General features: G+C 42.4%; 1 protein-coding gene across 2 annotated transcripts in view; it reads left to right on the top strand.

Annotated features, from left to right (window-relative positions):
* The window catches only part of Itga1 (integrin subunit alpha 1), a 160,033-nt gene that overhangs the window by 99,756 nt on the left and 36,781 nt on the right, over window positions 1-23,496 (top strand). For both annotated transcript variants that reach the window (XM_087616308.1, NM_030994.2), the window contains 9 exon segments: window positions 568-641; window positions 1,301-1,445; window positions 5,766-5,908; window positions 8,977-9,120; window positions 10,433-10,690; window positions 12,763-12,893; window positions 15,266-15,432; window positions 16,730-16,866; window positions 17,803-17,913. In XM_087616308.1, the coding sequence (XP_087472434.1) occupies window positions 568-641; window positions 1,301-1,445; window positions 5,766-5,908; window positions 8,977-9,120; window positions 10,433-10,690; window positions 12,763-12,893; window positions 15,266-15,432; window positions 16,730-16,866; window positions 17,803-17,913 (1,310 nt within the window).

Here is a 23,496-nt window from a genome sequence, read left to right as displayed (position 1 = left end):
CAACGTGAGCTCGTATCCTTGATACTATCACACCGTGGTACCTAGAAAGGATCCCCGCTGGGGTGTATGTAGGTGGCGATATTGAGTTGGGAATCTCTTTAAATGAGTGAAGGGCTTTTCAGCCTTTAAGGTATCAAGTTCAGCTCTGTGGGGTTCCCAGGTCAAGTAGACAAAACAGTTCATTTCTACTGTAGTAATTCTGTTTCGCAAAGTACCATGGAGTCATAGGCAAGTACAGCATAGAACTGATAGGATGACTTGCTAAAATTATGTTACTTTAAACTTATTTTTATGACCAAAAAAAAATGCTCTACAAGCCAGTAGACCAACATTCCTTTAGCAAGGACAGAAGGCCAATGTGTCAGAATAGGAGAAAAGAGGTCCATTCATTGACCGCTGTTGTCTTCTACACAACCCTGCCTAGGGGTTTTGCTTGAGAAGTACATGGCTGAGAGTTTCCCAATATGTCCCATAGTTCTTTTAGGCAATCTGCGGGTTCCAGCAGGTCAATAGCAGCCTAAAAGACATTGTTAGGCACTTACTATGACATCTTCCCTATACTTCCAGCGACAGCTGACCAGTCAGCAGCTTCATTTGAGATGGAAATGTCTCAGACTGGCTTCAGTGCTCACTACTCCCAGGTATGTTGACCATGTGCTAGAAAGAAATACCTTTGTACAAGTTTAGCTCTCCCAAGCAATGCCCAGGCATCAGTTGTATACGATGGCCTTGAAGTTTATGGTGGGAGCAGCTCTGCAGACCCTGTGTCAATGTCTAAGCCAAACGGGAAAATGGATTCTCACAATCTTCTCAGTAGGAGCATTCTCCCCACACTCCTCCATTTTACCAATTGATAGACGTGAACAAGACTGTCTGAGCTCTGCTGAATGTATCTGTGTAGCTAAGGAAATGAAAGGCTTAAGATATTTGTTTAAAATGCAGGAGGCTAAGGCTGTGTTATGCTAAAAGTCCTTAAAAGACTAAAATGTAGGATATTTTGTTTTGTAATTTCATTATTTTTTTTCTGTTTTGTACTCAGAAAAGTGTAGGAAGGCAAGAAGAGTAGACTCGTGGTCATGGACATCTCAGTGTGACAGTGACATAGTGTGCCTCAGCTTCCTCTTTCAATAAAATGGGCATTGTAATATTGGGTTGGTATAGAGTTATTGTGAGGACTAAGTGAATTAATTTATATAAAACACTCTGAACTATTTCATATACATATGACTTAGAATCATATTACTAATGCTACATAAGTGTTGCCCATACCATTTTATTGCCCTCTGTACTCACGCATTAGGACTGGGTCATGCTTGGAGCGGTGGGAGCCTATGACTGGAACGGAACTGTGGTCATGCAGAAGGCTAACCAGATGGTCATCCCTCATAACACCACCTTTCAAACTGAGCCCGCCAAGATGAACGAGCCTCTGGCTTCTTATTTAGGTAAGTCTTGGGTGCAACCTTGGGGCTTACACTAGTCTTCTTTTCGCTGCACCAAAACACCTGACTCTGGGACACTTGGGAAAGCACCCGCAAACACTGAGTGCCTATGCTGTGCCAAATATATTAAACAAATTAAAAAATAGCAAAATGCATGAGGCAGAACAATGGGCATTGTTTTGGATGAGAAACAATGAAGAAATGAGCAGTCTCTCCTGGAGGGCTAAAGGCTAAAATTGAGAAATGACAGAGAGGGGGGTGGGGGTGAACTCAGCTTCCTCATACACTAAGATTCTGTGAGATCGTTATATGTAAAATACCTTGGGATCAAGAACGAGTTTTACCTTCTCTCTATCCTAGAACAATTATAGGATATTTACCTTCATATATAATAAATGACGTTGTATAATTTCTATGAAAGGTAGGTGATCGCGTGTTTAAAGAGCCATAGGAAGGATCACAGTATGTTCAGAAATTCACCTTAGCCTGAAAAAAAAATGTCCATGCCCTAACTCCTAGACCTATTTATGTTACCTTATAAGGCGAAAAGGACTTTTCGACTGGAAATACGTGAAGGATCATGAGGTAGATCATGCTTGGATATGTTGCCATAGTCCAATATAGTGAAGTGATGTAAGCAGAAAAGTCTTTCCAAGATGGGTTTAGAGGGACATAGGACCGTATGTAGCTAGTCAGAGAGATACAGTGCTGAAATGAAGAAGGCGGGAATGGGAACATAGGTCATCCCTGTTACAAAGGACAAAGAAGTGTGAGCTCTCCACAGCCTGTGGACAGGAGCATAGCCCTTCCTGCTTCTCACTATATTCTACGGTGAGCTATGGAGGCCTTCTAGCTTCCACAATTATACATAAGGCATTTGGAATGGACATTATAAGCCATCAAATTTATAATGCTGTGTTATAGCATCAGTAGAAAGCCTATAGAGTTATGTTAAATATTATTTCTGTCGCTGACATTGACCCTATTGCTAGTAGGTGTTTATGAAGACAGAACGAAGAGCACAAATGTGTTTGACATGATCACTACTCTCTCCATAGTCACTTATTCTAGTTATTAATTTAACAAGGCAGTATTTTGGGTATTCTGGATTAGGATTCTATGATCAAATTCTTTAAACAAACCAAGTCCTACATTTGTTATTCCTTAAAGTTTGAGTTGATTGTTGATTAAAGCATACTTAAATAATTTAAAATTTAAAGACTGCACTTTACGTGAGAAAACATTAAAATGGCCTTACTTCTTTATATGACCCCTCTTATCATTTACAATTCAATGAAACTGGAAAAAATACTAGTTGACAACGTATATACACAAATATATGTAAATAGATGTGCATGTTTATGGCTCCTCTATGCTTAGGAAAGGAAGAAATTCGCATATGCACTCTATAGTATACTAATGTATTTTCTGTTCATTTCATTACCTTAGTCAAAAGTTAAGATGTTAAGATATTTGCCAACAGACATCTAGCATGTGTAAGATGTCTTTCACATGCTTCCCCTAACCTACCCTCAAATATTATTTCTTATCTGAAACAAGGCTTTCAAATATGTCATTGTGGTGATTATAAACTTACAAAGAGACGGAGCTGGCTGTTCTGAAATCTGGTAGAAGGTAACTAGTGAGGCCGTGAAAGTCTTTGAAGTCTTTGAAGGGGGCAAAGTAAGAGACCAGCACTATGAAAATGCAAGTGCTAATCAATGGGTGGGAGGAAGTGTGAACCGAAGCAGGGGCTCAGGATAGAGTCACCCACCCATTTCCTTATCACTCATAACCTGCCTCCATACCTGCTTAGCTAGCGGGTTTGGTGGTGAAAACCCAGGTGAGCCTGCACTCCCTGTCTCCTCATCCATGTTGTGCTGTGTTCTAATCATGCCTGACAAACTGAAGGAAACAAGAAGTGAGGTAAAGTCACCCAATGCAGCTCAGTCATACACTTCCTTCTCCGTCCATCACCTGAGCTCATGCTTCTTCCAGGACATTGAGAGTGCACAACACTCTTTCTTTTTAAAGATGAAGTTGGTCCAAAAACAGCTGGTCCAAAAACAGCATTCATAAAAGGATAACATGCCTCACAAATCTTCTTATATAAACATGCTATCTGTGTAAAAGTAGAATTATTACCTTACAGCAGAATATGGCTTAAGTTAACAGTATGGTCTCTTCCAGTTAGCCCTCTGTGATGTCCTGGATTACTATGTCTTCTACACCAGTAACAAGCTGCTTCTAGCTCTTAGAGCATAGCTTCCTTCTGCAGAGACCAAGCCCGTGTGTAGTGAGCACTACCCATTGATTCAGCTCCATTTGCTACAGATACAAAATACAGACTTTTTCCCTCGATGATGATGATGATGATATAATAATAATAATAATAATAATCATCATCATCATCATCATCATCTGACTTAAAGCCAGATACAAGCTCTTTTCTTAAGTGGCAGAACTGATGTCTAGAGATGGTTGGCTGTGCATTTGAGCTAGAATTCCCCACAAAATCATGAATATCAAGATACTCAAAACATTTAATAACATCTGAGAAACTTCCGAAGCCCTCAAGTTATGAGTATCTGAAAACCCTTCCCGAATGTGCCTGGTGATTTCTATCTGCAGTGGATTCTCCTCTCTCTGCAGTGATGGACTTATAGGTGTGTCCAAGGCCTTAGAAACAGGGTGGATCCCAACAAGGGTGCAGAAATTTAGTTGCACATATGTAAAAATGTATACAGTAATGCCAGACTTGGGAGTTGTCTACGTATTCCTCGGTGAGTGAGCTGAATCAACAGAGGCACCTGCAGTGAGTGTGTGAGCACACATGTCTCATGATCAAAACCCACCCATGCATGAGCGCCTGTCACATCCACATGATTCTGACCAATGTAGGACAAAGTGTGCTCTTAAACCTTAAGTGGGGGTGATGTGGAAGAAAAAGGAAAATAGAAAGAACATCTCCAAGTTCATGAGCAAAGTCAACATAAAATACACGTAAATGAAAGTAAAGTAGGCAAAAAGAAAACAAGATTTCACAGAGCATTAAAAATGGGATGATAGAGGTGAAAAAAACCCCTCAGCTTTAATTAAAAAAAAACAAAAAACGACAAAATCACAGAGATCCACTGTTGTCAGATAACTTAACAACCATCAAAGCATCCATAGATATAAATCACAGTTCTCACATTCAACACTTGTGAAAGTTTAATGGGACCAAATGTCTCTCAAAGAGCTGTTCACAGAATAACCCTAGAATGAATATTCTGGAAGCCACTCTACCTGACAATGCAGCTAACAAGGAGGAAAACATTGACCCAGTAATCCTTCGCTTGACATTTATTGTCAAAAATACTCAAAGGAAGGAAAAAACGCCTTCAAAATGGCTTTTGTCATCTCAAACGGTGTATCCAAAAAAAATGCTCAAACAAACAAAACAGTAATGGAACCTACCCAAACCCCGTCAATACGTAGCTAGGAAGTAAATGCGATCCCTTTATAACACAGCTCAGACCTTCAACCACTTAAAACTGCAGTTTCAAACCTTGGGAAGAAAATGCAAGAAGAGATTAAGTTTTCTGTCACCCAGAAATAAGTATTAGTGCTAGCCAGGCGTGGTGGTGCACACCTTTTATCCCAGCACTAAGGAGGCAGAGGCAGGCAGATCTCTTGAGTTTGAGGCCAGTCTGATCTACGTATCGAGTTCCAGGATAGCCAGGCTACCCACAGAGAAACCCTGTCTTGAAAAAAAGCCATCCAACCAAACAAATAAAAACCTATTGGGGTGGATAGTACAGACCCTTGTATCTAAATGAAATAGAATTAGTTTGCTCCACAGTGGTGACTGGAGGGCTTTCGAGTAGTCATGAGTGTGCAAGACTGCACATAAGTGCATGTAGGGTCCTTCTCCCCCTTCTGTCATCACTGTTCTACCATTTGCATCTCTAAACATGAGTGTGCAAGACTGCACATAAGTGCATGTAGGGTCCTTCTCCCCCTTCTGTCATCACTGTTCTACCATTTGCATCTCTAAACATGAGTGTGCAAGACTGCACATAAGTGCATGTAGGGTCCTTCTTCCCCCTTCTGTCATCACTGTTCTACCATTTGCATCTCTAAACAATGAAAAACTGTGCTTGGGGGAAACATCATTTCAGAGTTGTTCAGTTGCAGTGGAAACGGGAGCGCAGTAAAGACGTTTCACCAATACAGTACAAGAAAATACAAAAATGATTAGCATGACCATTTAAAGCAATTTGATATATGACATAGGCCCCGATGGGTCCAGGTACGCATGTTGGATTTCTCTTTGGTTAGGTTACACAGTGAACTCGGCCACCATCCCTGGAGATGTGCTCTACATCGCTGGGCAGCCTCGGTACAATCATACGGGCCAGGTCGTCATCTACAAGATGGAGGATGGGAACATCAACATTCTGCAGACACTCGGCGGAGAGCAGGTAAACCTGAAATAAATCGTCCTGTGTCATCTCTGCATACTCTGGGTAACTTTTGACTAATGTTCTCTAAGCCAAAACATTCAAAATCCGTTGTGAAGAGGCTTTCATGGGATCCTCTGGAGGGGTGTGAAGTAGCAGACGTCGTAAGCGTTTCACATGGAAGGAAGTAGAGGTAGATAAGTTCAGTCCATAGATGTTTGAAGCAGTTGTATTCAGGATATATAAGAAATATTAAGAGCTAAATCATCAAGAAGCATAGAAGTGCCGATTGTGTTGTGCATTCAGAAGGTAGAAAGGTAGCTTTAAGTTATGATTGGTACAGGAAGCTCATATGGGATAAACATGGCTGACTTCAAAAGGAGAGACAAGATACAGACAAGAACTTCTTCAGTCTTTGGAAGACTAAATTTGTCGAATTTTAACTAGCCAACTCAAAACATCAGATCATGCTGGAGGTAAAGAGAAACTGTATGCCACAGGTGAAATTGGAAAATTCTTTAAAATATCCTTAAATATTAGAAATTGTTTGGGAAACTATACATGCAAAAGGCAAATGACAATATTTATAGTGCTTTAGATTAAAAAAAAAATATGTCTATGCTATTCAGTGGTTGGGATTGAATAGTACCTTGAGTGACTTTTGTCTTTTTTCTTTTTCATAGTTGCATGGGTTTTCTAAGCCTTTCACAGTGAAAGGATTCACAAACATCATCCCACCATTTGCTAGGATGTGGTGGGCAGGATTTGCTCAGGTTTCAATAGGCATGGTTGAGAGACACCTTCCTCCTCTGTGGGAGTCCTGGCTGCAGCCATTCTAAGCTGCAGCCCAGGTATCAGGAGAGTCACCTTGAGTGGACCTACAAGCATCCCTAGAGCTACAGCCCTATGACCCAGAGGACCAGTGTCCTTTATGATAGCATAGCCATAATTCACAGGGGGTCTGCAAAGAGCCGCCACAGTCAGAGAAGTCCCATTAAGTACACAGAGTTCACTTCCCATTCCACTCAGCCTGAATGTCACATCCTAACCAAAGTTTTCACCTGCATCAACATCGCTCCACAATGCAGGGAGACTGTCATCAGCAGACTCCGGAGGAATCTCAGAGTGATCAGAGGTAGTCTCGTATTCAGGCTAAAGCATTTTTATTAACTTGGCCATTTGTACTAACTAGTACTGACTAAATTCGCTAGACCTCATAAGCTCATCAACAATAAAGTAGGCTACTATTGTAGCTCAAAGGTGACACACAAAAAACCTAAAATGGTTAATTAATTAATATCATGAAATTGAATGGGAAGAGGTAAAAGAGATGGAAATCAGTGAGTATAAGAGAAGCTGAATAGGAAAAATTGATATTTTGTTGTCGACAACTCAAGTCTGTTAGCATTCTGAAGATGTCATGCAAGGACAGGGGAATGTAAAGAAATGTAGATATGCAAGTACGAGAGAATGCCAGGTGATTTTTTTTTAAAGCAATAGTTTTCTGTTTTGAGCCTGAGATACTGAAAAACAAAACAACAAAATGTTGCTCCATGATTAGAAGATCATGAAGTTATGGTGATTTAAGAACATTATTATACTTAGACATGTTCCCTGGGACAACACAAGTTCTAATGACAAAAGCTGGGGCTGAGAGTGAAGAAGTGGGAATCCGTGGACTTGAGCAGCTCCTGAGCTCACACTCAGCTCCAGAAGACACTGACGCTAGAAATGAATATCCAACAGAGGGAGGCCTTACAGTCATTTATTGTTATCATTGTTATTGTTATTTATAATTAGTTAAAATTTTTTAAAAGTTGTAAATCTCTCAAATATCTGTGAAATGGTGGTACCTTAACAAGTCACTGAAAGAACATTGGAAAAATGCCTCCTCATATTCATGCCCAGCAATTTCTAGAAGCAGCCTGGAGCCTGATCCTGGAGACAGTCAGTGTGCAGCAGCAAAGTAGCAAAAGCATTGCCCAAGTGTCTTCATCAAGCCCACGAGAATCCAGACACAGCACAGGTCTGCCCTTCAGGACAGGACAGAGTTTAGGGGGTGAGAGGAGAGAAAGGAGCTTGCAGGGATGGAGAAGTGCCATCTATGGTGAGCATGGTAACTTACACCTATAATCTTAGTGGTCTGAGGTTGAGACAGGAGACTTGCCACAAGTCCAAGGACAGCCTGGGCTACAGAAAAAGACCTTGTCTCAATCCCTCACACACCACCAAGAAAAAAAAGTTATATATATGGCACAGAGGCAGAATTATAAGCACAGAGATAAAAATACACTTACACAGGAATATTCGTAAGAGAAACACCAAGAATGTGAAGTAGTAAATGCAGGCCAATACGTGAAAAGTGCTTTAAGCATTTAGATTGCACAATACCAGTTCTTTGCTAAAAGAGGTCTTTTTCATAAAAATGCTGTTCAAGAGGAGAGAGTCCCTACAATCTTCTATTTTGCTGTTCCTTGTAGCGGCAGGGCCACAGCTTAGCCACTGAGGAGTAAGCACTCTTTAGAGGTCAAGATACAGCGTACTCTGCACTGTTGCAGGAGGACTCAGCTGCTTCCACACATTTAGCATTTATTGTACCTTCCCACGTTACCATATTTCCACATTGATGAAACCAGAATACGTCTGGTAATCTCTCTGTCTCTGTCTCTCTGTCTCCCTCCCTCTCTCTCTCTCTCTCTCTCTCTCTCTCTCTCTCTCTCTCTCACACACACACACACACACACACACACACACACACACACACACACAAAAACCTCACTGAGGTAGTGCTGGTCTGATGTGTGGGGAAAACCAGGACAGTTGACAATCACAAAAGAAATAAAAGTAGTCACATCTCCACCTCCTAGACTGAAATCTTTTGCCCCTTGTCATTCTCAAAGTCAGGACCACTTCATCCTCCAGTCTAGAGAAGACTTGGTTTGTACAATTTTCTGTCTTTCATTGCCTTTGACACCAGCTCTCACCAGGTCTCTCCTAGACCAGGATGATTTATAGATCGCAGACTTCCGCTTCCGGGGGGAGAGCTTCTGAGATCTCATCCCTGCGTGCTGTTTTGTTTTGTGTTCTAGATTGGTTCCTACTTTGGTAGTGTCTTAACAACAATTGACATCGACAAAGATTCTTATACTGATCTGCTTCTCGTCGGGGCCCCCATGTACATGGGGACAGAGAAAGAGGAACAGGGCAAGGTGTACGTGTACGCTGTGAATCAGGTAATGACATCTGAGGTCGGTGAATCCAGAAAATGCCTTCCTTCCCCTCAGTTCCCACTAATGCAGCTCCAATAGTTTTCACTCATAGAAAAAAAAAAAAAAAGATCTAAGAAGTTTACTAGCCCCATTCAATTTCACAGTTTCAAAAGAAACATTTAGAATCCAAGTTAATGACTTTCAGACCTTAATTATGTTTTGCTTAAACATATGGAATATGGGTTTTGTTTCTGTTGTTGCTATAGGGTTTTGTTTTGTTCCTTTTATTTTACCAGATTATGAAGGCTAAGTAACACAAGTGCAAATATCATTCATGTGGTAAAAATCCTACTCACAACCTATGTATAAGCTCCAGGCTGCACAGGCTGAGGGGCCTCCATAGTTACCATGGCAACAGCCAGAAGCAACTTCATAGCAGTGACACCAGGCCCTTCCTGGGAGACACAGTGGGGTTCGGAGCTTCTAGCCAGGTGGAGAGAGATAAATATTTCAGTTCTAATTTTAGACATCATTTGTCGTGTGAAGTAATGTTTACCTTATTTATTAAAAGGATATATGCTATTTACAAACTGGCCAGTGGCTAGGTTTTTGTTCTTGTGTTTTGATTTGCTTGTTTGTTTTGGTTTAAGTTTTTCTTGCATACTGATTATTTTAAATCCTAGATGGCATACCTTTCACCCTATCTTTTTCTTGGCTTTCTCCTGTGTGTTTGTTTGGGGAAAGAAATTGTTCTCTCTCTCCTCCCTCTCTCCTTCTCTCCCTCTCTCCCTCTCTCCCTCTCTCCCTCTCTCCCTCTCTCCCTCTCTCCCTCTCTCCCTCTCTCCCTCTCTCCCTCTCTCCCTCTTTCCCTCTCTCTCTCATTTTTTCCCCCAAGAAAATATGTTCTCTACTAGCAGTGTCTATGTTTCCCTCCACTCCGGGCAGCTTTCAAAACTTTGCTTTTTGAACAGAGTAAATTTGGTCCTTGCCTTAGGTGGAGAATGAACAAAGAGTCTTAGCCAAGAAACACACTGGCGAAGCGGGGCTGAGGCACACAGTGGAGGATTTAATTTTCCCTTCTTTAGGAAGTCCACAACGTGCGACTAATTACACCCTTAGCTTCATCAAGAAGAGCCTGTTGGAATTCTCAGCATGTCTACTTACCCAGGTTCCTTTGGCGTTCCCACCTTTTCATGTATTTCACAGGTCTGCTGTTGGTATGCAAATGTTACTTCGTAAGGTTGCCGTGGCGCGCATGTACTTAAGAAACCAACCCACTCCCGTCCCTGGTAGCAGTGTGAGAAACTTTTAAGTATTCTGTTTATCTTCTCTCTAGACAAGGTTTGAATATCAAATGAGCCTGGAACCAATTAGGCAGACCTGCTGCTCATCCCTGAAGGATAATTCATGCACGAAAGAAAACAAGAATGAGCCCTGCGGGGCCCGCTTCGGAACAGCAATTGCTGCTGTAAAAGACCTCAACGTGGATGGATTTAATGACGTCGTGATTGGAGCTCCGCTGGAAGATGACCACGCAGGAGCTGTGTACATTTATCATGGCAGTGGCAAGACCATAAGGGAGGCGTATGCACAAGTGAGGCCCCAAGGTTTCTCTAGGGTCTTCTTAGCCCTCCGCGCCAAGTGGGCTCACCTGTCTTACCCTATAACTTATAATTTACTGTTTTAATCTATCTGACTCGTGGGAAACTACTTATGATTTTTTCTCTTGTATCCTTTCTTAGAAGAATTAGCTAGTAGCTTATACTCTTACCTAGCTTGTTTTCTGTATCAATTTGTCTGCCTTCTTGGACGATATCACTTGAAGTCATAAAATAATAGTAAACAAATAATGCCTGGTTATAAGGTTCTTAATCTTTAAGAGTAAGAGGGCGATAATAGTGTGGTTTAGTCTATAAAGGAGATGGTGGGTTTTTGTAGTCAGTGCCCATATTGCTATTAAGCAAAATTATATTAAATTCATAATTATGAATTAATATTTATATTTTCATCAAATAAATATGGGTTTCTGAGGTTTATAATGTTTCTCTCAAGTAATACTTCTTGAAAAATGTGAATGGTTAGTTTGATCTGCGCAGGATTTCTTTGGTTCTTGTTTCAAATTTATGGGCAGTTAGCAGTTTCGCATTCATTGACCTAATCTATAAATTTAATTTCTTAGTACACAAGAAAAATATTCATTAAATATTCATAAATATTTAATGCACCATAAACACAAGAGAAGTAATAATGGGGAGTTTTATATAATCATAAGCAATGAGCTATTATGGATAAATATCTTACATTTCAACATATGCCCCAACTCTCTCTAGCATCTAAACCACAAAGAGAATGCAGACATTAACTTTTCCTTTTGATATTTCCATGGTCTTTTTTATTTCTGCAGTCAACGGAACTCTTAAAACCTATTGATGTAAAATTTTGTAATGACATTAATAAGGAACACAATAAGTTACACTCCTGTCCATTTGACAAACGCTCTGTTTCTGTTAAAAAGTCTTTGTAGGATTACGAACTTAACTAATGGCAGGCAGAATTAACCACTGGAGCATCCGTGAACCAGAAAGAACACACAGAGAGGGTCCTTGTACCTCGTTGCTTTTGTTCTTTCAGTATGAATCCTGCACATTTAGTGAATAGCATTTGAAGCAAAGAAAGATGTGTATAATTGTTTGACGGAATAAATTGCCATAAGTGATGCATTTGTTTTTAGTCAGTGGTAAATTGGGATGCAGTTCTAAAGAAAATGAGCCAGACAGAGTTGGCATTAGATTGTTTTCTCAGTGGAATATGCTTTGCCGGGAGCAAACGAAGATGCAATCAGCCATTTCCAGAAATTCAGTGTCAGCTCCGTGGGGGCTAACCAGGCTCATATCTCCTGATTTGTCTGCTGAAATATGATGGAAATATTAGTCAAGGGGACATATAATTCCGCGTGTCACTTTTCCGTTCTTTGACTTTTTCCTCTGTGTCACTTAAAAGGAGTTGAGGAAGTTAAAGAATCCCCAGAGCTTAGGAAGGGCCTGTTGGCCCTGTCTTCTTGCCAGCAGGTTCTATTAAGATATTATCTGCTCGGACAAGCAGGAAGCTATGAATATAGGAAGATCACTTTCCATGTAAGGCGAGGTGTATAGGTGAGCTGTCAAGAACTCCATGTTTACTGTGCCCTGCTTACACTGAGGCCATGTTCAATGTCAGTGGGGATGGACCTTTTAGGACAATTGTTTGAATTGACCTAAGCAATCATTCGTTCTTCTTGCATCTATGGGATGTTTTCAAAGTTTCCAGTGTGCTCTCTCTCTCTCTCTCTCTCTCTCTCTATATATATATATATATATATATATATATATATATATATATATGCTTATTGGAATTAAAAAAGGAAACAGAAATAGAACCTGTTATTCAGGCATTATATATCAACTTCCCTCTCTTGGAGTCAGTAACCCTGACCTGATTAGTCTGTGCTGTAGGAAGAACCATCTCCCTAGGGAACAGTGTGATATTTCCTCTCACTTTCATCGAGGGCCCTCTAAGTTTCCAGATCTTCTCTTTACACTTTATTCACTTATCCAAATTCTCCGATCAATTCTGAACTATTCTGAAGGATTCTTCTGACATCCAACCTGTCTGTTGGGATTTCCACAGCGCATTCCATCAGGTGGGGATGGCAAGACCCTGAAATTTTTCGGCCAGTCTATCCACGGAGAGATGGATTTAAATGGTGACGGTCTGACTGACGTGACCATTGGAGGCCTTGGTGGAGCAGCCCTCTTCTGGTATGTATGCTATGGCACCTGGTTAAAATGGTACTCTTTCCCATATAATTCCAGACCACACAATAGGAGTAGAACTCTTAACATATTAAATATCTATTTCCTCTCAGGCTGTTCTGTCAAGTTGCAAATGATTCAATCGATCGAGGCATCAGTGAATCGTAAGATCAAAGAAGCTGAGTAGGACTGGGTAGAATGAAGCCTTACTTTGGTTCTCAATTATGTACTTGCAACTAAAACAGGTGTTTTCTTTTGCATGCGTTGTGTCTTTAGAAGATATGTATACATAAGAAAATATTCCCCCACGTTGTGTTTAACATTTTAGAGATAATTTACTTCGTTAATAATTTACCTGAAACACAGAAATGAATATATACCCTTTCATGGCCAAGGTCATAAAGACCAAGGCTTTGGCATTGCTGGAGGAGGAATTGCAACAGGATACAGAAGGCAGAGGGATGAGCAGATGCAGTCAGTGAGCAGATAGGAAGAGCCCAGTGATGTGGACCAGACATCCATCTATTCATAAAGATACAGTTGGCAAAGACAGAATGAGTAGGGTAGACATTAGTCAAGCCACTCTTGACTCATACCTCGAGAATCCATATTGCCCAAAAGGAAGCTAGACATGCCCCTTCCTTGCTGGTGAGGAGGAAGCCATCTAAAACTCACCAAGTGTTTGTCAAAAAGGATTTCAAAATCATAGGATGACCTTGCTTATTAAAGGATTTTGCTTTCTAAAATAATTCAAAGGTATAACGCAGAAATAAATACCTTAAAAAGCATGATTTTAGAGCCACCAGAGCACTATATGCAATAACCATTTTCTAATATAACATGAGGAGCTAGGGAGATGGCTCAGTTGGAAAGTCTTGTGGCACAAGCATGAGAGCCTGGGTGGGAAATTCCTTCCACTGTCATTAAAAGAAACAGCTCTCACCTCATAGGAGTTTAAGGCATGGTTTGTTTTGAAGCAAATGTGAGTCTTGGGAATTCAAGTCATTTAACTCCCCTCTAATAGGTTCCAGTGTGGAAGCAGTTTTGTGGGATTTTTACAGAAACAGAACAAAGTCATAAATCAAATATTTCAGACTGGCAGTTATAACAAAATGAAGAATCTCCCCTGTAGGCCTTAGATATTATCTGATGACATTCTTAGCTTGAAGCTACTGGTCTTCTTAGTTAATAGATTCCTAAAGGGTTTTACCTTTTAGTTACAGAATGTGAGCTGTGTAACAGAGTTGAGCAAGGAATGGCTATTCGGGGGCTAAAACTGGGCCAAGATAAGGTAATTGGGCTGCAGACTTGTGGCATGGCAGCTTTTCCACACCGCAGCAGCTCTAGTCAGTCAGACAGTCTCTGCAGACACAGCGTCTTTACAGGAATTCTCATTCATACCGCCCACACGCACCTGCTACCCTGGGGCAGGAGAGGTGGGCAAACAAGAATCCCTCGGGTTCACAGGCCAAGCAGCCTAGCTGAATCAGCGAACTCTACATCCAAAGAAAGACTGATTGAGGCCAAGAGCAGCTGAGATTGATGCAGGAAGATCCTAACATTACACTCTGCTCTCCACATGCACATACATGGACAAAGGGGTGGGGATGGGGGGACCAAACCAAAACGAGAAACAGCAATCTAGTGAAAGGCAAATAAATACAATATGGCATGCGTGTTTGCTGATAGAGTAGACCACCATTGATCTGTAAAGGTGGATGCTCGGGACAGCGGATGATGCACACCCAAGGCAGACAGGGGGAAAACGAAAGGTTTTATCGTGCTGCTTGAGACAGTGCATAATTTAAAACATGATTGTTTTCTTCCTGGAGTTTTCTGTTTAATACTTTTGCAGCCAGGCTACCCAGGAATACCTGAAACTGTGGGAAGCAAGGCCAAGGGTAAGGACTGGGAGCTACGGTGTTTCTGGTGGTTGAAGTAACTTGGAAGTTCCTACACTCTGTGTTTCAAACCTAATTCTTCTCCCAGAAAACGAAAGCAAGGCTACCTAGTCAAGAACGGAGAAGTGTTGTAGTTTTAGTGAAAGCCGGGGGGCAGGAGGGACAACTAGTTTTCTAGACGCCTCTGAACTATTTCCAAATCGGAAACTAACTCACAGATCCCCGAATTCCGAGCTTGCACCTGGCCACTTGGTGTAAGTCTCCTGTCTTTGGAGTAAACATCTAAGATGGTTCTAAACAACAAGGGTCTCCTAGGACAGGAGATAAAATCTTTTCCGTATCAAATAGTCACTACAGAACAACAGTGCCGAAAGCACATATAATACACAAAGGGGCGTGTCCTCTGATGCACTCCCATCACCCTAGCAAGTTCAATGTAACAATGTGCGAGTAATCCCGTTGTTTATGTGTTTGCAGGGCCAGAGATGTGGCTGTAGTTAAAGTGACCATGAATTTTGAACCCAATAAAGTGAATATTCAAAAGAAAAACTGCCGTGTGGAGGGCAAAGAAACAGTGTGCATAAATGCTACAATGTGTTTTCATGTGAAATTAAAGTCTAAAGAGGACTCAATTTACGAGGCTGGTAAGCATTATGGTCATAGTGTGCACTTTCGGGCAGCAGAGAATGCACTGGCTCTAGGATCATGGCCTCTCCCAAGCATAATAAACTGTTCATGGCATTCGCCCAGTGAGTGTGCACACCCTTGAAACCACTCCTGCTCTGGGAGGAACAGTGATGGATCCTAGTCCACTCTGTAGCAGAAATTACATATCGGAACACAATGACCTCGGAATTCCATGTTCTCCTGGGCTTCCCAGTACGTTCATATAATACTCTCACAGGTAGCATTTAAAGATGTTCTATAAACGAGGTATTTCAAATCGTCTCCCTTCTACTGCCCCCCTCCTGGGAAAAGGCCAGCATTGCAGACGACCTGCAGATTGCAAATAACAAACACCCTGCCTTCCCACCTCCCCACCCCCACCCCTGATCCCAATATTCTTTTCCCATTGAGATGAGGCTTCTACTTTTAGCCAGACATGTTCTGGAGCGGGGGGTGGGGGGTGGTCAACCCGTGTGTCCCTCTCCTTATGTTCTGAGCTTTCTAAGGCAGTCTTCATTGATGTTGAAATATGTTGGGGTCAAACTCTGAGAGCCGTTGGCTACAGAAGTGTGATTTATTCTGCAAACAAAATACAAGGGCGATATGAAAACTCAGTAATCTTTAAGGTTAAATTGTCTCAAATTTCTCTGGTTGTGCCTCTGATAGTCTTTTGACTGAAGGCAAATGAAATGCAGAGGTGAGTCCTAAAGACTGAGGCTTTTGTATGCAAAACTATTTTATAGATTTTAATGAAATACTTAAAGGAGATTTATTGTCCTCTTGTAAAGAAAATGGACTCACTCACGTTCTTTACTGTAGCCTATTTTCACAGAATTTCCCAGTGTTTGGGGCATCATCTAAGTTGACATGGTTCTTTGTTTATTTTTGTTTCTGTTGAAATTAATTTGAAGTCAATCAGTATTTCAGGCAGCTTTCCAGTATTTCTAAATTACAAAAACTATTTAAAACAAAAATTTAGTAAATGCAGACTTAGTTAATAAATCAGAGCTCATATGTATGTCTATGTGAGTATGTGTGTATATAAATACATTACACATAACTATAACTTAAATGTTCAATGCATGGTCAAGCCAGACAGCCATTCTATAGACTCGTTCAAGGTTATGCCCATGAGGGCTTCTGTCTCTGTATTGTAGCAATACAGGTATTGTCAATGTAGGATCTCCTACTGATTCATTTGCTCAAGCATTTTTCTTGCTAATTCCAAGCATTGGATCAGGTGAGTGTTTGTCGATTTTTCTTTCATTTTTATAGATCTGCAGTACCGTGTCACCCTTGATTCACTGAGGCAGATATCACGGAGCTTTTTTTCTGGAACTCAGGAAAGGAAGATTCAAAGAAATATCACCGTTCGAGAATCAGAATGCATCAGGCACTCCTTCTACATGTTGGCAAGTAAATCGTGTGTTACAGCTGCCTTACTCCAAAGTGCGAGTGCAGTGTGCACGTGTGGGCAGCCGTCCCTCCTCTTTAGTTATTCAGAACCAAGAACTGATGACTTAGGACTTGTATAAAATTTGATGAGCATCAGACAGAGCTGACAAAGAACCAGTGACAAAAGGAACTGCCTAGTTTCAAATGTTACAAAAATCTTTTTGCATTATATTGGCTACTTTAACATTTTGTCTGGAGCTGAATGGGATGCAGTTTGTATCCCAGCATCCCAGAGGTCTGAGTGACTGGTGGTGGGGTTGGGGTGGGCTGGGGATTCATTTAGCCTCAGAGGCTCAGAATAAAATAAAAATCATCATAGCTACCCATCTTCGATGGTCCCTGAGACCATTCACAGCAGTGTGTATAAAGATCATTGGTTTTACAATGTTTCTACATTGTTTTTACTATTTGTTACTAAAATAATGGTTCTCACTAAAATGGAAAATATTAATCACGTTCCCATCGTTTTCCTATTAGTACGCACTGCAAAAATCCATAGTTCAGATGCGTGTGAGTGAAATATGACTGCATTTGGAGAGTTTGCCCTTCTTAAAGTGAGCCACTTTCCCCAAAGTATTGGAAACTGATTTGGGGAATGAGGTCTCAAGAGCAACAATGTTTGTGACATAGCTCAGTCGGTCTATCCAGGCAGGGGAGATAGTAGCTCCCTCTTTGGAGCTCTAGGGGAATAACCTGTCAGAGGCTGGAGCCTGTACTTTCCTTATGACCCTTGTCAAACAGGAAAGCTGTTGTACCACTTCAGTGAAGCAAGGCCAGGCTGAAATGTGATGTCAAGTTCGGGTCATGACGAGAATGTTCCAGGATGCCACAGCGGCGGAATCATAGCAGCCAGTGACTGTGACAGCAATGACAAGTGTTGTTTTCTCTCACAGGACAAACATGACTTTCAGGACTCTGTGAGAGTGACTCTGGATTTTAATCTCACTGATCCAGAAAATGGTCCTGTACTTGATGACGCTCTGCCAAACTCAGTCCACGAACACGTAAGATTAATTTACAGCGTCTCTTTGTGAATGGGTCAGGGGAACCAAAAGCACACAGACACACAGTTTAAACCAATTGTGTGAGAGATAGAGAGAAAGAGGAGAGAGACAGAAAGACAGACAGAGAATCAGACCACTCTAGACTTCTTGCGGCCCGTCTGACTTCCTCTCGTTTGGGTTTAAGGAAACCAGAAATAAACAACTGAAAAGGTGTTTATCCTAACAAGCACTAAGTTATGAGTCACAGTTTAGGGAGAATGGATGGGCTTATACTAGACCACATACCTGGACATAGCGAACCACTAGTCAGCAGTTCTTGTGCTGTAAAGGAGGCCTGTGGTGTAAAGCTTGTGTCTCGGTTACCGTCCTATTGCTATGAAGAGACATCATGGCCAAGACGACTCTTATAAAAAAAAGCATTTAATTGAGGGCTCTCTTACGGTGTTAGAAGGTTAGTCTATGATCATCATAGTAGGAAACAGACAGGCTTGGCACTAGAGTGGTAGCTAAGTGCTTTCCATCTTGATGTGCAGGGGTCAGGCAGAGAGAGAGAGAGAGAGAGAGAGAGAGAGAGAGAGAGAGAGAGAGAGACAGAGACAGAGAGACAGAGAGAGACAGAGAGAGACAAGAGAGAGGGAGAGGGAGAGGGAAGACAGTCAGTCAGTCACTGGACTGAGCTTGGGCTTTTAGAACCTTAAAGCCCATCGCCAAGTGACAAATAACCTCCTCCAGCAAGGCCACACCCACTTCAACAAGACCACGCCTCCTGACCTATCACAAGCAGTTCCTCTAACTGAGGAGCAGACTCTGAATTATGGGAGCCTGTGGGAACCATTCTCACCCAGACCAGCACAGCTTACACCATGAAGGAGCAGTGCGGCACATGTGCCTCCCGTGGGCACAATATTTTCCCATGAATGAAAGAGCTAGGAAGGGACTAAGCTGGGCTACCTCTGTTCTCAAACTCAAAGTTCACCGACACATATCGGAGAGTGAATGAGGGGGCGGAGCGGGGAAAGGGCACCGCAACAACACCCACAATGGAGGAAAGCTGTAGGGGCAGAGAGCTCATTGTCCTCATCTGTCCATCTTCCAATATCCCGCAACCTTCCAAGTACATTTATCATCTTACATGAACCAGACACGGAGCTCAGCCTCACCCAGGAATCGGGCTTTCAGCAGTAATTAAACGTCGTACGCCGTGCTGTGAAGGATTTCAGAGTTGCCCATCCTTCCATCTAGTCTGGGAAGACAGGGAAAACTGCATATGGTTGTGACTCTTAAGTGGAGCCCTGCAAGACTGGATGACTGTGCACCCTGTGTACAGTGCGGGTGGGTGAGGGTGCCTGTGAAGGTGCTTAAGCCATTGAAGACTCACACAGTCTCAGCACTGCAGTCCAAACCACAGCAAAGAGGTGAGACTGACAGAGCATGTGGCTAGATCAGGCCACAGTGGAATCCTCGGGGATTGGTGCCACTACCCAGACTGTAGACATGTTAAAGGACAATGCGGTGCTGTTGACTTAATGTAGCTCGGTGGGTAGCAGACAGATGCTGTTTAAAGACTACCTCTGCCACCATGTGATAAATAACTGAGGGAAAAACGTGCTGGGCGCCAGGACAAGGGGCTTTGTTAATGTAGAGGGGGGTGGAGAGGTGGCAGGGGATGTGGAAGCCATGGAGAAGAGGCTAGGAAGGACGCGCGTGACGATAGACTGGATGAGCAGGAGGATGGGACTTAAAAAGAAGAATCAAATGGAGCTTCCAGACACATGGCTGGATTGTTTCCGACCTCTTGATTGACTTCTTCAGTGCTTCATTCTTTACTAGGAGACCATGGAAAGGAAGCTGTGTAGGTCTAGAGCTTAGAGGGTTTTTGTTTTGTTTTGTTTTGTTTTTGTTTGTTTGTTTGTTTTTGTTTTTGTTTTTGTTTTTGTTTTGTTTTGTTTTGTTTTTTTTTTTTTTTTGCTGTAATCACATGAGGTTTATCGATAGGAACCAGTGCACTGGGGTCGAGACTCATATCCCACGCAGGGGCAGTGGAGTTCGACCCTGAGAGGCTGGGAGAAAGGGTATTTAAAGGAAGAAGACACAACCCAAGGGAGCAGGGATGGCACCATTGGAAAATCACAAGGAGAAGCTTCTTGTCTCAAGATTGCTTAACTTTATGGTCCGATAGTTCCTAGAAACTTCCTCCTTCTCAAGGTTGTTCTCTAAGATTTTAATCTAACTTTATGGGCAGCTAGTTCCTGGGAGAAACTTTCTGTTATCTTTACTAGGTCTGGAATCGCATATCTAAGGACCGTATCTTAAGTCCTTTTATCTAGTTCCTGGGACAGCAGGCTCAAGAAATGTGACCTTTTACTTACAGGTAGAGGGCAGGGTCTGGAATTTGAGGTATTTAGGGCTTTTTGAAACTTCTGACTTCTTAGCTGCATTTTTATTCTTTCATTCCCCACTTCTTCTACTGGCTAGTTCTAATCATAGAACTAAATTTTAGTATCTTTATACTATTGGCTTTCTTGTCCTCCTAAAGCATGATACTGTTGGCATAAAATCAAAATCTGAACAGTACTCACTCTTTCTCTAATGAAGGTAACTAGTTTCTTTAACACACATGGACCTATAATCAGAAGCAGAAGCAAAACTAATAAGGGTCCCAAAAGGGAAGATATCAGAGTAGTCATCCAAGGATATCTACTAAACCAGCTCTCGAACCATTCCTGATGTGCTTCTCTGTCTCTCTGTCTTTTGTCTAACCTTTCTCTAAGTTTATTCATGGAGAATATTATTATTCATTACTCCTGAATGGTCTACATAGAAGCAACATTCTTTCTTTTAGTGTAGCACACAGACCTCCTTCTTTAAGGAATATCAGGTCTAATCTTCTCCTATTCTGAAGGACTACCTCTGAGAGGGAGGTTAGGGATTCTTGGAGGTAAGTCAATGGCAGTTCTGAATTTTCTATAAGCCTTGTGTTGCAGGGCAACAGCAAATGTCCTTGTAGCTGCCCTAGACTCAGCCTTAGGATAGCCCTAAGTATTTCTCAACTCTCTTTTGTGTCTTACTAAGTCGTTAGCATCAGGATTCCAATCTGGACACTATCTAAACCTACACACCAAGGTCATGACAGTCTTTTAGAACTTCTAAACTGATACAGGTTGTGATCCCTGAGGCACAGTCCCAAGAAGTGTTAGGAGTACTAACATATGCAATATTACATCATTTGCAATAGAAATCAAGCCTATCCCCACACCTATCCAGATGGAACTCAGGGCAAATATGAAATTCTTGTTTCTAAAGCACACTCCTCAAGTGAGCATTATAGCAAACTCCCAGTCACATCTCTGATGTATCCACTTATCTGATGTGCAAGTCTAGGGAGCTTTTGCAAGATCTGAGTGTCCTTCTAGGTTCCAGCTCTCAGCCCCAACTTCTAGTACGTGGCTGGTGAGGGCTGAGACTTGACGGCTGTCAGGGTGGTCAGCAGCACCAGGTACGGTCCTTTCCACTGAGGCACGAGTGTCTGGGCTCGGTGTTGTTGTATGTAATTGAGTCTCCGACCTGGGTCTGATGAGATGTCTCAGGGGGTCCTTGGGGTATAGGCTGCTGCCAGCTGTGACCAGATTTCTTTCTGTATCACCTGTAGGTCTTTTAGCCTGGCATACAAATCATTATTACTATGACATGTTGGTTCAGTAACATCATCTAATACAGTTAGAGGAGCCGAGGCCCCATATAAGATCTCAAAGTAGGTAAGGCTGAATCTGGAAGGGGTATTTCTTGCTCTGAAGAGAGCAAGAGGGAAGGAGTGCCACCCAGTCAGCTCCAGTCTCCATGGTCAATTTGGTCAGGGGCTCTTTTAGAGTTTTATTTATTTACTCTCCCTGTCCGGAACTTTGAGGTCTGTAAATACAACATAATTTCTAATCGACTTCTAAATATTTGGCCACACCCTGGCTTACCTTGGCAACGAAAGTAGGGCCATTGTCTGACAAGATTACCTTGGGCACTTCAGACCGGGGAGAAGATTTCTTCCAGTATCTTCTTGATGACTACCAAGGCCCTCTCTTGCTTGGTGAGGAAAGCTTCTATCTATTCCTGAAAAGGTATCTACAAGCACTAGGAGATACTTGTGACCATATTTTCCTGGTTTTATCTCAGTGAAGTTCACTTCGACTTTTCACTAAACTCTCTAGGTCTCTTTGCCCTGTTTGCTTGCTAAGCAATCACTTACTGACATACCTTATATTTTTTACTGCCTCTCTGGCTAGAATCTTAAAGTCTATTACATACACCTTAACTACTTGGACAAGCTTCTTATCTCCTAAATGAGTCCATTTGTGTATTTGGCAAAGTGAGTCTTTTGTTTGTTCTCTGGGGAATATAGTTTTCCCTCAAGTGTGCCATTGCCATCCCTCAATTTGGGCCTTTTCTTCTGTTGTACATTCTAAGTGAGGCCATCCCTTAGTCCGTTCCTAGTTCCCAGTGGCTGTCTCTTGCAGGCCTGTAACCAGGATAAGCTCCTGCATAGCCATTTCTCAAGCCACTTGATCTGCTTTGTTATTGCCCCATGCCACTGAATCTCTTCCCTCCTGATGTCCTGGGCAATGAATAACACTCACAGTTGCTGGCTTCATCAGGGCATCCAAGAGATGGCAAAGGCATCTGTGGCACTGATGTGCTGGGGGTTAGAGGTTCAGCCACCCCAGATGACATTGTGTTGTCCACCATGGCAGCACCCACTTATCTCTGACCTTCATGAAGAGAACTGTTCCTGTCTGTGGACAAGGTAGCCTCGGCTTTCAGCAGGGGTCGATTGGTCAGTCACAGAGGTCTTCCCTCCACCCATGGGCTTCTGCCAGTACTTGACACTCTTGCTGTGGTGGCTCCAGGTCAGGATTGGGCAGCAAGGTGACCAGATTGCCCCCAACAGGTGGAGAATCTAGTCCATGTCAGCTGACCAGTGGTCCCACCCTCTGGGACATTTCATTTAAAGGCAGAACATCAGACACTCTACCACAGTTTAAGTCCTGGATTGAGTGATAATTGTTAGTGCCCGGCTGGCAGGAGCGATGTGTTCCAGGCAGAATTGCACTAAGCCACACATCTCCCAGCATCAGGTACTGGTGCACTGAGACAAGTCTTAAGCTCCACATACACAGTCTGCAGATATGCATACACATGGCCTTACCCAGCCATTTCAGCCCACACAAGCCATTTTGGAGAGCAAATTTCTCATGAGCAAGGGATAGGGGCAGTCAGGGATGACCATGAACTAGTGGGTTACCCGGCCCACGCTGAGGTCCACTGTTCTTCGGGCAGTCCATAAGTATTGCTTGTTGCAGGTAGCCCCCTGTCCCCAAGGTCTTTGATGGACACTGGCCCACTGGGGCATAGGAGCACCAAGCGTTGGGTCCCTGTATCCACAAAACACTGATTGGGCTTCCCCTCTATCCTGGGGCAGTCCCTGACCCAGTGTTGTTTTTCTTACAATAGGCACTCTGATCTTTAGCCAGGAATTCTCTTCTGTTGCCAAGTACTGTCTTCCTAGTCTCTCTAACTACTGTGGCCAGTATAAGT

Source organism: Rattus norvegicus, chromosome 2, assembly GCF_021556685.1.
Source record: "Rattus norvegicus strain SHRSP/BbbUtx chromosome 2, alternate assembly SHRSP_T2T, whole genome shotgun sequence".
Lineage (NCBI taxonomy): Eukaryota > Metazoa > Chordata > Mammalia > Rodentia > Muridae > Rattus > Rattus norvegicus.
This window is presented reverse-complemented; position numbering and strand designations above follow the sequence as displayed.